The 16,328-nt window shown below is 36.0% G+C and overlaps 1 protein-coding gene across 1 annotated transcript in view; it reads right to left on the bottom strand.

The window, feature by feature from the left end:
• Nucleotides 1-16,328, bottom strand: part of LOC137391801 (twitchin-like) — a 105,871-nt gene that overhangs the window by 36,974 nt on the left and 52,569 nt on the right. Inside the window, exons 33-55 of the mRNA XM_068078336.1 lie at nt 15,580-15,720; nt 15,278-15,429; nt 12,928-13,197; nt 11,930-11,947; nt 10,005-10,133; nt 9,429-9,602; nt 8,455-8,605; nt 8,088-8,263; nt 6,903-7,187; nt 6,205-6,481; nt 5,732-5,890; nt 5,322-5,434; nt 4,981-5,161; nt 4,229-4,394; nt 3,562-3,702; nt 3,000-3,150; nt 2,705-2,828; nt 2,441-2,585; nt 2,076-2,233; nt 1,794-1,944; nt 1,497-1,648; nt 1,108-1,226; nt 89-254 (exon numbers count right to left, since the gene is read on the bottom strand). Of these exons, the coding sequence (XP_067934437.1) occupies nt 89-254; nt 1,108-1,226; nt 1,497-1,648; nt 1,794-1,944; nt 2,076-2,233; nt 2,441-2,585; nt 2,705-2,828; nt 3,000-3,150; nt 3,562-3,702; nt 4,229-4,394; nt 4,981-5,161; nt 5,322-5,434; nt 5,732-5,890; nt 6,205-6,481; nt 6,903-7,187; nt 8,088-8,263; nt 8,455-8,605; nt 9,429-9,602; nt 10,005-10,133; nt 11,930-11,947; nt 12,928-13,197; nt 15,278-15,429; nt 15,580-15,720 (3,699 nt within the window). The remainder of the gene's footprint in view (nt 1-88; nt 255-1,107; nt 1,227-1,496; nt 1,649-1,793; nt 1,945-2,075; nt 2,234-2,440; nt 2,586-2,704; nt 2,829-2,999; nt 3,151-3,561; nt 3,703-4,228; nt 4,395-4,980; nt 5,162-5,321; nt 5,435-5,731; nt 5,891-6,204; nt 6,482-6,902; nt 7,188-8,087; nt 8,264-8,454; nt 8,606-9,428; nt 9,603-10,004; nt 10,134-11,929; nt 11,948-12,927; nt 13,198-15,277; nt 15,430-15,579; nt 15,721-16,328) is intronic.

The raw sequence follows: 16,328 nt of genomic DNA, 5'->3' as shown, positions 1-16,328 counted from the left end.
GATAAATATATTTTTTAGCAAAATGTTGCACCCAGCAACGCCGATACGTAACAACTAGATCGCCTGTTTGATGACACAAAATACTGACCTCTAACATTGACCTTAAGGTCACAGCTATCTTGCCCTTTTTCATTCACCAAATCTACTGTGTACTTCCCGTCATCATCTTTATCAGCGCACTTGTTGATAAATATAACTTCTGTAGGAGTTATCTTCACATTTGTCCTGTCATTCTGAGGAATGGGGCTGCCGTTCTGCGGAGATAGAACATCACAGCCAGCTACAGCACTTTGATAGCCAGATATTCTCAGTGCTTTTAAAAAAAATCTAAGAGTTCAATGGCCAGTTCTAGTATCTCATCAACATTTGACCAATATAGAACAAAGTTGCAACTCAAAATGGAAGAACTGAGCTAGTTAGGTTTAATTCAATGAAGTAAGCCTTTTGAGAGTGTGTCACATTTTATGACAAAAAGTTACTACTTAAATTGAACAAAATACTCTGATTAGCACTAATTGGAAAAAAATTACTACTAAATATGAATAAATAAATAAAATAAATAAATAAAATAAATAAAAGATAAATTGGTAAAATTAAGCATTTTAAAATTCTTTTTTGACATGAGAAGTTGACGGCAGCTCTAGTATAGAGTAACTTTGTTAACTCTGTCTATCACCAACTAGTTTCCCTGAGATACATCTACGGGTGCAGTCTCGGAATTTAGCATTTTTTGTCATTTGATTTTTTCTGGTCTGAATATTTTTGCACTGCAAAAAAGTTGATTTGATAAAGACTTGCCACATTTTTTTATAGTTCTAATGAGCGTTATCAAAACAAATAACTAAGGTATAAAAATTCATTCTCACCCATAAACTAGCAGAGCCATTCTAGGCTTGCATCTATGAAGAAATCAACTTGTTTTGGTTTTTAGTCTGCCAGTGCTATTTTAGGTTTCAGTTTATAGAGTTAACAACTTGTTTTATTAGTATATAAAATAACTGCTGAAAGCCATAATAGAGTTATGCGCTAAGCTCATTATTGTTGCTATTGGCTAGTAGTCATGGTTACCAGCTTATCAATTCACTGCTACTAAAAGTTTGTACTTACAACAGAAAACTTAGCAGCCTTAATTGGTCCACCAGTGTAAGGGATTGCAATTTTAAACTCCTTTCCAACTTCGGCATTGACATCCGAGGGTAGGTAACTCCTATTAATCTTCGGAACAACTAAAAAAATATTTTACTACTTAAGGTGTCAAGTGTAAAACTAAATATAATTAAGGCATAAGATAACTTCTTAACAGTCAGCGAGTTACTTGTTACAAACAAGAGAGCCTTAATGATCAAGCGAAGGGGGCAGCATGCTAATAAGCTATATGAGAATATGACATACAGACAGACAGTCTGTTGAAAATAGACAAAATTGCGATTAATAAAAACTATAATATTGCATCCTAACCTATTGCATACGCTAAATAAAATTTTTTATCATTTCACCTGTTGGATGACGAGCTTCAATTGCTGCAGAATTATCACTCCAGAGACTGGGTCCAGCTTCATTCACGGCACAAACTCTGAATTCATATTCCTTGTTAGGCAAAAGGTTTCTAGCAGTCATTGACTCATCTTTGATTAGCTCACGAGATGCTCTAAGGAGTGAAAAAAAAAGATTACATAATCACTAAGTAATAAATAAAAAATTTACCATAGATGTATTGCAATAAAGAATAAAGAATAAAAGGCATTATATTACGGAGTAGCTAGGATAAAAGTGACAACACAAAGAGACCGTACTTTGCCCATTTTGTCTCTCCTTTCAGTCTTTTCTCTACCATATAACCCACAATGGGGTTGCCTCCATTCCGTCGAGGTGCCTCCCACTCCAGGGTTATTGAATTGGGAGTTGTCTCTAAAGCCTCAGGTTTTCCAGGCTTGTCAGGAACATCTATATTTATAAAATAGAGCAAATGATTTACACTATAACACAATACACTTATATAGAGTTTGTTTCAGAATGCTAATATTGTAGTTCCATATATTGTTCAAAATGAACTTATAAAACGAAATGCAATTTACCGAATGGATGCTTTGCTGTGATTGGCTCTGTTGTGATTAATGGTGCGCTCTGCCCAAATTGATTTTCAGCCACCACCCTAAACTCATACTGTTTGCCAACTTCTAAGTTCTTTACAGGGCAATGTGTACCAGGAACAAAACTGTTCACTTTGCTCCACCTGCAAGGGACCATATAGGAAACATTGGGGTGCGAATGTCTATTCGAGTTTATAATATTCATGATTTATCTTTGTTAAGGTCTTTATATTAGCTAGCAAATATAAAGAAAAAATGTAGCTACGCTATAATGCTGAATTGTACATGTAGTTTAAACAAAACCTCTAATAACTTCAGACCTTCAGCAAAGTGTAACAACAGTGACTAACTTGTTAGCGCCAACAGGTTTCTTCTCAACAACATAATTAGTTATATCACTGCCTCCATTATCCTTTGGAGCATTCCAGGTCAAGGTCATGCTATCTCCCATCATATCTTTAAAGTCTATTGGTCCTTCGGGAGCAGCAGGAACATCTGATTGATCAACATAATGCTATTAGTTAGAGAGAACAGTTTAAAGAGACATAAGGATGAACACACAGAATGCACTTGTTTGGTAACTGTCCAGTTGACAGGACCTTTTTACTACTTACCCAGTACATTCACTTTTACTTCAGTTTCTACACTGCCAGAGGGATTAGTTAAGACAAGTTTGTATGGTCCAGTGTCTCCCCTTACACACTTAGGAATGGTGAGCAGGGCTTCAGCCTTGTTCGTCTACAGCAAAAGTCAAGTTACCTTTGGATTATCTAAACAGACTGTCCTGCACTGTATATCTAGGTAGTTTTATACCACGTAATGTGTCTACATACAGTTAATAACAAGTATTCCACAACTTTCACGTGATCTTCTTAAGCTGTTATTGTACAATCAAATGTATCTGAGTACCTCTATAATGGCTCGTTTTTCATCCACAGGGTTGTCATCAAGGGTCCATTTGGCTGTTGGCGGTGGGTGTCCACCAGAGTAAGGTATTGCTAGGTTCAGCGGCTGTCCAGCCCTCACGGTGATTTCATTTGGTACGTTTCCCTCATTAATGCTAAACAACAACAGACATGTGTTTCAACTCACCAATGCTGTAGTAGAACAAACATGATGGTTTTTTAACAGCCCTAAAATAATGACTTTTTTTTAAAAGGTGTTCCTTAATAAACCTTAGTATTTATCAACCCTTCAACTGGAAGCATTCTGAAGTTCTCCCAAGCTCTAATGTTTGGCAGTAACTGCCAATCAAAATATGATGACTCTGTCTAGCACTGTGTTAGAGGTACCATCAATATGATGTATATATATCATACTGTGTAGTTCTTTGGTTGACACCAGCAAAGTTTTAAACTTTTCATAAATATTAAAAATTTGATCAAATAAACGATTATGATAGCATACAATGATGCTGAATTAAGTTATGAAACGTGGTTATTTGACTTCTTTCTAACTTTTGAACACTCACCCAGGTTTCTCAGGTTGATCCTCAACAACTATTTTGTCTGTAGGCTTGCTTGGCTCTCCTAGGCCGGCAGCGTTTACACCACGAACTCTAAACTGACATGTCTCTCCTTCTGGTAGAGATTTAACTGTAGTCGAAGTCAAACTGAAACATGACAGGTTGGGCAGTATAATAACAATCAGCTAATGTTATGGCATACCCCCTTGCTTTAAGACTTTATTTTAGGAATGCCTATAGCCGAGTTTCATATTATATTGAGGGCGCCACCAGGCTAACAAGAAATAGTTTTATAGCTTCACAATTATATAATAGTTAGAGAAATAATTGCCGGAATATCTTGCAATATAATTGTCATCAGTCCTGTTATATGTTGGAATTTCTATAATAATGATAACCTTAAACTAGGTTGGTTTTGTTAAAAAACTAAAGCAGGGAATGTAGACTTTTCAGCCTCATCAATTTGCTGAGTTTATGATACTGGTAATCCTAACAGCTCTAATATCTATAGTGACAATTAGGATTTAACAAGCAAACACACTTTCGAATAGTTTCTATTACAGTATATGCGAAGGGCATAAGTCAAGTTGAGAAACACTAAAAATCAGACACAAATCTTACCACTGAAATCTATAAGTGGATAGATTGATCAATGTTTATATACAGTACATACTTGGCTGGCACTTCAGCAACTTCAACCCAGTCTCCATCAGGAGTTTTCTTCTCAACTATATATTTATCAAGAGCTCCACCATCATCCCTTGGTTTAGACCAGGATAGAGATACAGAGTTCTTGGTGATAGCATCAACCTTGGGTTGTGATGGGGCACCGGCAGCATCTGTTTATTATGTAATCATTAGAGACACGGCGCAAGTAATTCATTAGTTATGCACAGGCAATCCATAGAGTTGCGTATATGTAATCCATAGAGTTGCATGTATGTGATCTACACTTTCTCAATCTCAAAAGTAATCTACAGAGTTACTCATAGAACAGAGAACTCATAGAGTTATGCGAAGTTAGCCAATAGCCTTGTTCACTAGCTATTTACAAAATTATGCACTGTTAATTTATACAGTTGTGCACAGGTAATCCATAGAGTTGCAAAAGTCTTCAGTTGGTATAAAAAATTAAAAAAAAACATTTAAAAGAATGCAATCAATTTTATATCAACAGCTATACATAATCTTGCACTCAACAACCACTGGCATGGACTGCCTCACTCCCAACTTCTACATCAGCAAATTCTAAAGATATTTGGATAATGCATTAAACTATTTAAAATGCAGCAGGTAACCTATGACAACATAATCTATTTACTTTTAAATTTTAATAAGCCTCGAGTTTAGAACTAAGTATGTGAACAAAGTTAACATACGGCTTCAGCTTTTATTTCTTGTGAGGGAAACAGAGAGAAAGCTTACTAATTGGTACTCTGCAGAGATGTGGTTTAGTAGCCTTGCACGGCTCTCCAGCTCCACCATCATTCACAGCACTGACCCGAAATTCATACGTCTTCCCTTCTATACACGGTACCGTACATTTGGTACTTGGTATAACTCCGCTTACCGGCTGCCAGTCCTTTCCCTTCTCTTTCTTCTCCACCTAATGCATGGCGGCAAAGGTATTCAATACCAAATCAGAAATACTAATGATTAATTAAAAACTATTGTTACAAGCAAAAATTAGCAGAGAAAAGCCAATTAACTAAAGTAATACGATTATATAACTTGTCAAGGAAACAGTATTGACAATTCTTGCTAACCTGATAGCCCTTGATAGCGTTGCCACCATCTGATTCCGGTTTCTTCCATTGCAGGGTTGTTGAGTACTGATCGAAGTCGACCATTTCTAAATCTTTAGGTGCAGACGGTCTGTCTGTAAAACACTTCCAAAAATCAATCAACAAAAAAGCCAACCAACTAAACAGATATCTCTCAAACCGTATGTACTACAGCCCAAATACAAACAGCATCAACATTATAATAACTTGGTCATTTAATTGTATATTAAAATTGTTGTTTTAGATTCTTGAAGTTGCGCTGAAACAAAATGGGGCAAACTAAAAGTGACTCGAGTTATACTATGCTTAGTACACTCATGTTAGAGTTATGCCATTTTTCAAAATGGTATAACTCAGACTATCAGCTTTGACTAAACTCTACATGAACCCACCAAAAGGATTTTTAGCAGCGACTGTCTCACTCTGCAGAGGCTCTCCTGTTCCATACATGTTCACAGCTTTCACCCTGAATGCATACTTCTTTCCCTCTTGCAGCCCTTTAACTGTCGTGCATGTTCCATTCACAAGACAATTTGGTTTTACCCATAGACCTGTTTAGACATAGACATAGACCTGTTTATGATAAACTAATTGGTAACAAGAACTGTTAGAAACAAGGTTTTTAGACAAAACGCTATGAAGAAATGAATGCTTGAAGAAAAATAAAAAAAACTTCATTGGAAATGTCTTAGAAATACAATTGATCAGTTTTACAATCTTTGTAAAACTGATCAATAAGTTGTTCAATCAATAACTGAAACAATAAGTTGTTTCTCGATGGCCAACATAGAGATACAAAACTGTTTCAACTTTTAATGGTTGCTTTTTGAGTTTTAAACCTAAAGTCGCTCATCTATTGACATACCTGTGTCTGGGTCCAGCATTTCAACCACATAATCAGACACTGGAGCTCCACACTCATCTGCAGGCTCCTTCCATGATAGCGTCATTTGATTGGCTGATACATCAGAAATGTCTAAAGGCCCACCAGGCGCTCCTGGCGCATCCAACACAACCACATTTAAATCAGCTGACTCTTCACCGAGGTTGTTCTTAGCCTTGATGGTATACTTGCCAGCGTTAGCTCTGCTGCATCTGGGAATATCTAAGGAGATGGTTTCATCATCTTGGCTTAGTTTAGACTAAAAATATTTGCAAGAAGTTGATTTATTGTAGCAAGGTAGAAATAGGAACGAGCTTGTGAACGGGTTGAAGTAATGTTAAGTATACATACATAAGTAGAGTCAGGAGTTATTCTATCCTAGTATTTATACCACCCACTCCACTAACAATGATGGGTTATAAATAGAACAAAACTTAAAGTAATTCACAGCTTTACTAATACGACCAACTACTCCTTATAATATTGAAGCACACTCTGACAGTCTGCGTTGAAAGAAAAGTAGCCAACACTGCAAATAATTAAAGCCGAACTTCACCAATCACAAAAACATGACAGTAGTAATGCCTCCAGCTTAGATATGCTTTAACGGACAGTAATAAGAAATTAAGCAATCCTCACTAGCAAATTGAAAAAAAAATTAAAATTACAGAATCAACTACCTCAGGCCCATCAACTATTGGCTGTCCATTATTACTCCATGATACAGTGGGTGTAGGGGACCCTTGACAGCCCAAAGTTATCTTCAAAGGTTCTCCTGCTTTTACTCTTATATCCTTAGCACCAAAGAGTGATGAGAGGTCAAATTTAGGAGCCTCTTTTAGAGGTCTGGCTTTGATAAGCCCAGTAGACGGGCTAGGAGACGATTCCCCTCCAGCATTCACAGCTGAAACTCTGTATTCATACGGCATGTTGGCCTTGACCTTCTCATCAACAAAGTGTTTTTCCTAAAAACAAACAAAAACACCAATACGCAACATTAGATGCTAGGATATCTGCTTTTCATAGATCTTCCCTTAATTGCGGGCTTTGTAACTATTTCTATGCTTTATAGATGGAGTTTAAGCTGTCAGGTCAAGTACTTGGACTTGCTATCAAATAACCATGAAACCCACACATAGGTTGCCGGCAACTAAACTGACAACACTAGATCTAAGTTTGGTAGTGAATCTGGGCATCCTGTTGGAACGAAATAAAAGATCAAACAAAGAGTCTCACTAGACCTCCCAGAGAGTGAGTTGTGGCCACGCTTAAAGGCGGAAATAGGTAAAATTATCTTCATGGTACCCGCTGCAGCAGACCAAAGATGCCAGTATGTCTAGATCTACTTCTGCTCATTGGATTATATCTCTGTACTGCCGAAAGATTTACTCTAGTAATGCAGAAGCTAGTGTTTTTTAATACCTTTTGCCTGCAGTTTTATGGAAATAGCACAAAAGGCAGACACAGACTGAGATACAAAGATGTAGCCAAGGGTAACATGTAGTTGAGAGAACTAGAAAACAACAGATGGCGAGAAGGCTGAAAAAAGATCTGCGTAGGAGCCAATGATAAAGCCTAAACCGTAAGATAGTCATTGCCGAAATGCCCGACTGCATTAGAAAAGAAAACATGAAGTTCACCAATATGTTCTCATAAAAAAGCTTGAAATGTGACTCGCAGTAGTTAATTTGAAAAACACAGTTTTCTTAGAAAACCAAGTATTTACACACCCTTTCAAAAAGTGAGTAATTATGTTACATCCTATAAAAAATGTTAGTTGGTTATTTTGAATGAATCGATCACTAGTCAGAGCAACACAGACTTATCTCTTTTATACCTTACCTGTCTTTACATTACTGACATACCTTTATTGGAGACCGCGTAACTGGCTGCCAGTTAGCGGAAGGTTTGGATTTGTCTAACCTCTCAACTATATATCCAGTGATTGGACTGCCTCCATCATTTGGAGCATCCCATTCAATATCAATGAAGTTTCTGTCAGCATCTGCTAACCTCGGTTTATTAGGTGCAGCAGGTGCAGCTAAAAGGCAAAACTTATGAGATGCAAATGCCATGGATGCTGAAGTATAGGATACATTTGCCATTGTTCCTCAGCTGTAGCCTAGAACAACTTCAAGTTATTTTATAAGAATCTATTATGAGCTGCAAGTATCATGATCATTTTTTTATTGAATATTTAATCCTTGCCCATGGAGACTGGTAGCCACTTACTAAATGGATTTTTAGCCTTGATAGAATCTTCAGTAACGAGAGCTGGAGATTGGCCATGAATGTTTTCTGCCTTAACTCTGAACATATAGTCATGACCTTCTTTGAGCTTGGGTATCTTTAACTCTGTAGTGTTTCCTGGTACAGATTTGACCTACAAAGTAAATATAATGTACAGTAGCATACCAGTTGTAAATGTAAGTCAGCAAGTAGCACTTCAGTTTTATCACTGAACAGCTATGATGGAAAGACATTTTCAGGACAACAGTATACATTAGCAATAATACTTCAATCAGATGCTGCCTTAAATAATAGAGCGAAATATATCAGCAAACTTTTTTTTTATTCAAGCTAGTAAAGTTCTTACATGGATTATTTTAGTTTATTAAGCATCAGGCATATATTGAGTATTGAATATATGTTGAGTATGTATTGAGTATTGAGTATGTATTGAGTACGTTTTGAGTATGTTTTGAGTATTGAATATATATATATTGAGTATATATTGGTTATTGAATATGTATTGAGCACTGAGTATATATTGAGAATTGAGTATATATTGAGTATTTATTGAGTATTGAATATTGAGTATTTATTGAGTATTGAGTATTGAGTACTGACTATATAATGAAAACTGAGTATTTATTGAGTATTAAGTATATATTTTGTATTGAGTATATATTGAATAATTATTGAGTAAATATTTAGCGAATTACTGAGTGTAGGTTCTGATCTGGTTAGATAGAATGTTAGATAAAAGCAATACTTTCATATCAGCGAGAGCAAAGATTCATTGGTATGCAACAAAGCATCATTTTATAAACTTAAAAATGCTAAAAACGAAATCACAGTTAACAATATCTGAACCTAAAAGTGTTAAGTAGCGAATAAGTTGCCAAGAATTATATCCTTTTACGACTTTTTACTACATCCGAAATATAAATCAATCAGAGATGAGCTGCTAACGCTTGCATTACCTTCTCCCAGTCTCCTGTCCTTGTGTCCAGTTTTTCAACAATGTAATTGAGGACCTCATCACCCCCAGTGTCCGTTGGCTTGTTCCATGTGAGAAGAGCACTTTCTGCCGTTACATCCTTTACCAGTAGAGGTCCTTCCGGTCTTCCTGGTGGACCCAATATTACCACGTCACACTGAAATATTAGCATGTTTTTATTTGTATGATTATGAGGGTTATGAGACATTATATTTTTCTAACAATCAACAACTTCACTACGCAACATCGTACTTGTCTATAATGAAATAGAAATTTTGACCATATAATGCATTAGATGACACAACATCAGCCTAAATAATAAACACAACAGTTTAATTCAACCATTGAGTTTTTAAGCTATTGAAAAGCATAATCTTATTAGAGTGATGTTAAAACAATTAGTTGAATGCTTAAATATGCCTTAAGTTCAACTAATCATGTTATAAATTGTCAGACTTCAACTCAAGAGTTGATTAACATTCAAAAGTAGTAAGACTTCAACTGAAAAATTGATCAACATCCAGAAGCAGTAGGACTTCAACTCAAGAGGTCAACTTACAGAAGCAGTATCTTCTCCCAACTCATTCCTAGCAGTAACTTTGTAGCATCCTCGGTGCAGCCTCTTTGGCTCCTTGATCTTGACACACGTTGTCATGTTTTTGGTAGTTATGAATTCCTGCTCAACTGTCTACAGCATCAGTCATAAAAAATGCGTTTAAGTTTTCAATCACTCACTAGGTAATTTCTAGAAATACTCATAGCTTCTGCCAACTAATAGCTTAGCAGCAATGCAATAGCTTCCGTTCTTGCAAAAGAATTTATAATGTATAACGATAAATTTTGCTTTCGGTGGATAGTTTTGCGTGAAAATGCTAAATTACACAAATTTCATTAAATCAACTCAAGCGCAGATAATTGAATTCTCAAGTTATTTTATTTTAAAAGCAGTTTGTCAAATTCTGTTAGTAACAAAATGTTGTGAATATGCAGGAGTAAAAACTAAAGCCATGTGATAGTGTATTTGCTTTAGTAATATATATAATATCAAATAGTTACTTGTTTAAAGAATGTAAAAGTTAAAATGGGTGGCAGTGGTATTAAATGTAATGATTTGAAGTATTTCAAGTGTTATTGACATTTTCTAACCACGCGATGTTAAACTCAAAGAGGACTTGGAGCCATTGTTAGAGTAAACCACAAATGCATCAGCAAAATTATAAACTTCAACTAAATAACAAATAATGTTAAGGTTTGCCAATTTATGCCTATTTGTTTACTAGCACTGCTACTACTTGTCTACTAGCACTGCTACTACTTGTCTAATAGCACTGCAAACAAGTATTTATTTTACAACAACTTGACAGTTAGCAGCACACTGGTTGTTTTTAGTTTTTATGCATTCACAGTTAAGATAACCTTTATTAGTTCAGCTCATAAGGTGATAAACCTGTGAGGTATTACTGACAAATAAGTCATAACAGTTGTGTAATGACTCACACAGATAGCTTAATGGCTCACACAGATAGTCCAATGACTCACACAGGTTGCCCAAAGACTTACGCAGAAAGTCCAATGACTCTAACAAATACCCCGCAGACTCACATAGATAGCCCAATGATTCACACAGAAAGCCCAATGAATCACACAGAAAGCCCAATGAGTCAAAAAATTGCCTAATGACCCACACAGAAAGCCCAATGAGTCAAACTAATTGCTCAATGACCCACACAGAAAGCCTAATGACTCAAAAAGATAGCCCAGTGACTCACACAGATAGTCCAATGACTCACACAGGTTGCCCAATGACTTACGCAGAAAGTTCAATGACTCAAACAAATACCCCACAGACTCACATAGATAGCCCAATGATTCACACAGAAGACCCGATGACTCACACAGAAAGCCCAATGAATCAAAAAAATTGCCTAATGACCCACACAGATAGCCCACTGGCTCACACAGATAGCCAAAAGCCTCACTTAGGTGGTCCAATGACCCACAAAGGTTGCCCAAAGATTCACGCAGATTGCCCAATGACTGACACAGGTGGCCCAATGATTCACACAGATAGCCCAATGATGTACACATATTGCCCAATGACTGATACAGATAGCCCAATGACTCACACAGATAGTCCAATGACTCACACAGGTTGCCCAATGACTTACGCAGAAAGTCCAATGACTCAAACAAATACCCCACAGACTCACATAGATAGCCCAATGATTCACACAGAAAACCCGATGACTCACACAGAAAGCCCAATGAGTCAAAAAAATTGCCTAATGACCCACACAGATAGCCGGTTATCACATGAGAATAGCTCAATGACTTCAGCAGATGACTCAATTACTCATACAGATGACTAAATAGAACAGACAGAGGGCGAGAGTTACTACATCACCCGCCACTCTACAAACAAACTCTAGTTCTACATATACAACTAAATTGTTATACACATGCACTAAAGGTCAGGATGTTTACCGTTACTTCCAATGTTTCCTGCAAAGTTACAAAATGTAAAAGTTGATCAGAAATGCATAAAGTTCATTAGATAAAACTTTAAAAAAGTGAACAGCTCACACGGACCACACTACAAACTTTTCCTTAAATTTTGTAATGCTAGCACATTGATAGCTTGCTGGTATTGGTAGCTCGCAGCTGCAGGTAGATACACATTCAGTAGATTGGGTCAAGCAAAAATTGTGTTTTACCAAGAGCGGCAAGAAGTAATTATACATTGAATACAAAGACCAGTGAAAGAAGGACAACAGTGTACAGACAATGACAGAAAGGAGTGTAGACAAAACTGTGACACAAATTGAATTGAATTGGTGAACACATGGGAAATCAATTACCGTAGTTCTTCTGTTAGTAAGCACCTAGAAATCAATATATATCAAATCATCCAGGCTTTAAGGGAGTTCAGAGAGCATTCAACGTTAATAGCTATGTAGCTTTCAAGGTTAATAGCTATGTAGCTTTCAAGGTTAATAGCTATGTAGCTTTCAACGTTAATAGCTATGTAGTATTCAACGTTAATAGCTATGTAGCTTTCAACGTTAATAGCTATGTAGCATTCAACATTAATAGCTATGTAGCTTTTAATGTTAATAGCTATGTAGCTTTCAACGTTAATAGCTATGTAGCTTTCAATGTTAATAGCTATATAGCTATGTAGCGTACAAGGTACATGTGATATAAAAAGTTTGTTCTACGGAATGTTCTGATGCAAGACTAACTTTCAACTCGCGTGCATAAAGATCGTAATTTGTTTGTCTTACCATTTTTGAATCCATTCTGAATCATAGCTACCATAAAAAAGTGCCTAATCTAGTAAATTTTATTCCTTGATGTTAAAACTATGTAACAAAGTTTTGTCTTTAAAATCTACAAATCTGATTGTTGGTAGTTTAGTGTCGTAACGATATACAGTGTTTGAATATTCTAACTGCGACAGAATGTTACTTAGAAACTCTTACGTCATCAACTCTGATCCATTCGATGGAAGGTTCCGGTACTCCAGTGTACGTACACTGAAGTTCGAATGACTGGCCGATCTTCCTCACCAAATCATTCCAGTGTCTTGCATCTATTTTAGGCTTGCGAAGTTTTTTCTTCGTTTTCACAGGGACTGTCAGCTGCGCTGGCTTCGACTCACCAGCCTTGTTTACCGCTTTCACTCTAAACTGGTAGTCCGTGTTCTCTCGGAGGTCGTCAACCTTGGCATTCAGAGTCGACACTTCTGCCATCTAACAGACATTATAGCAAAGTTATGGAATATCTTTAAGGTGCGAACTTGTTACAGACGGTTTATAAAAGGGAAGTTGCAGTATTGATTATAATTGTGTCTACGCATATATAAGAAAACACGTATAAATATACATGTATGCATACATCAGTGTGTATATATCATACTTAATTCATGTATAAATTATGTATCCGAGAGACGATTTTAAAATAAAACTTTTGGTGCTGACTCTGACAAGAGTAAGATGGGTTTATGGACATGCTGCTGCTGAGTCGAATAGAATGTGAATATAAAAGGAAAACTCTGTGTTATAATATAAATGCAATATACACATTGCGGTATGAGATTTTAACAAAAGCTCACGATCATGATGCTTCATCATATACATGTAAAGGCTAATTTTCCTTCACATAATTACCAGTATCCAATATAAGTGAAAATGGGGTATGTATTATCAGTAAACAAGCCTATAACGGCCAAACCAATCATAACATGGCAGCCCCTATTATTTTGCTGTACTGCTACCACTCGGTTTTGAATTTAACAAGCAATAAATTTGAAAAACGTTGGGCGAAATCTTTCAACTGGTAATTTTGAATAAATTCTAATGCACATACATTTAAATAGACTTAGGTCTATAGATGTCGCTTGTCACGGGCCTGATTGCTTTCATATTTGTTTACCACCCACGGAGTAGCACACACTTGATTGGGAAGAAGCAACACTTGACTGAGTTGAGTTGTAGTTTGCAGTAATTGCACAAGTAATACTATAAGGGTGGCATCTCAGACCTCATTTAAAACATATAAAAGAACTATTGTCTCGAGTAAAAAACTTTCAATTTTGAACGATGTGCTTTTATTCTGGAATAGCAAAAATTGATTCAGATTCGATATAATTATTTCAGAATATTCTGAGATAGTGGAGTTGACTTATACATAAGTAATACCTATTATAATACCTTTTTTGTCTTAAAATACCTATCGACTTAGACATGAGTATATGCGGTGTATATAAATATACAAATATACATGTATGTATATTTATATACATATACATATATATATATATTTATTTATATACATATACATACATACATATATATATATATATATATATATATATATATATATATATATATATATATATATATATATATATGTATGTATGCTCCCTCACTTCGGTTTGGTTGAGCACTCTGTGAGAGGTGTGGCACTATTAGCCTTTGTGCAAAGCTCATCACTTTTGTGATTTGAGCACTCTGGTGCCAGCACATTGACTTTCTTAAAGTCTGTGAGGCAACTTAGTTGTTTCATGGCAGGAAGTCAACTCTCATTGGTAATGGGATTTGTGTCCCTTGCCTAAGCTTTGAGCTGCACTGATGAGGCTTCAATAGCCGAAACAGTACTGTCTGTAGCATGAGTATATGCTCCCTCACTTCGGTTTGGTTGAGCACTCTGTGAGAGGTGTGGCACTATTAGCCTTTGTGCAAAGCTCATCACTTTTGTGATTTGAGCACTCTGGTGCCAGCACATTGACTTTCTTAAAGTCTGTGAGGCAACTTAGTTGTTTCATGGCAGGAAGTCAACTCTCATTGGTAATGGGATTTGTGTCCCTTGCCTAAGCTCTGAGCTGCACTGATGAGGCTTCAATAGCCGAAACAGTACTGTCTGTAGCATGAGTACATATATATATATATATATATATATATATATATATATATATATATATATATACACCTATATGTGTATAAGTATATACTTACGTATATGCATGTATGTATATGCTTAAAGGTATATATGCATATACAGTGTATGTATACGCATATATCCATATGCATGTATTTACATTGCTGCCAATGAAAAAGTTGGTTGAGCACTTTCATTGGTTAAACTACCTCTACAATATTATGCTGGGATGACTGCTTATATTTGGTCTGTAATTTGGAAACTTTCCTCATGATCCAGGGAATTGCCTACCCATACCTTATAAACTGTTATTTAAGACCATATGGGCCTATTTCAGTTATATGAAACAATGCACAATTTGACAGTATTGACATCAGCTATTGCTGCCACTACCTTGACCCAGTTCTGGTCTTTTGCCGTTTTGCCTTCTACCAAATACTGCTTGATCGGAGTTCCTCCGTCAGTAGCCGGAGCCTTCCAACTCAGCTCAATGCTGCTTGCCTCAACCTTGTCTGAGAGAAGGTCGGTTGGTGCGCCAGGAGGATCTGTGTAATGCAGATAATTAATAAAAGACAATTTAAAAAATCACCAACATTACAAATCAGGAAGATTATAAACTAATGTATAACCACTTAAATAGAACCCAGATATCATAGACATCTAGGCTGATTGACACTCATAAAATGTTTACTCACCATATGGATCTTTTGCTTCGATTGAAGTCTTGTACTCTTCCCAAGGTCCTTGACCTTCGCTGTTAACGGCGCTAACTCTAAACTTATACTCCTCTCCTTGCTTTAGCTTATTTACACGGAAATCTTTTGTGGACGTTTGGCCTGTTAATAGCATTTAGTTATATCAGAGATGAACAGAAAAGCTATATGGAAACCATTGACGCAACGAACAGCAAACATAAAGTTTATGAATACATACTATTATTCTGAACACAGTATTGCATTGGCACCTGTAAGCAAAAAAGTGTTTCACTGATACCAGTAAGATTTGTCTAACGTGAGGAATACTGATTGCTGACCCAATTAAATGAACGCTGTTTTTAAACTCACATTTTCATATAACAACACAACATTATTGCTGTGTTGTAGTGTATTTTATGGTCCTACTTCAACTTTGATATTGATAAAAGACAAACAGTGATACTAAAAATGATACCCACAATGATAAACTCATAATAAGATTGTTTCCAACTTAACAATATGCCAACAACTAAAAGCTTTAAAATCCCCAAAATTTACTAAAATGTTTTTCTTCGTTCTAACAATAACTGTTTTTTTTATGAATTTTTTGTTATAAAATACCTGAAACATATGCAACATGAATAACAATTTTACTAAATTTGTTTTAACGCCTTCTTCTGGGTCATCTAAAGTTTTTAGACTGAACTAGACTTGTGTTTAGTTTTTTAACTTGATAACTATCATAAAAT

Source organism: Watersipora subatra, chromosome 3 (assembly GCF_963576615.1).
Source record: "Watersipora subatra chromosome 3, tzWatSuba1.1, whole genome shotgun sequence".
Lineage (NCBI taxonomy): Eukaryota > Metazoa > Bryozoa > Gymnolaemata > Cheilostomatida > Watersiporidae > Watersipora > Watersipora subatra.
The sequence above is the reverse complement of the archived record's forward strand: the minus strand, read 5'-3'. Positions and strand labels throughout refer to the sequence as shown.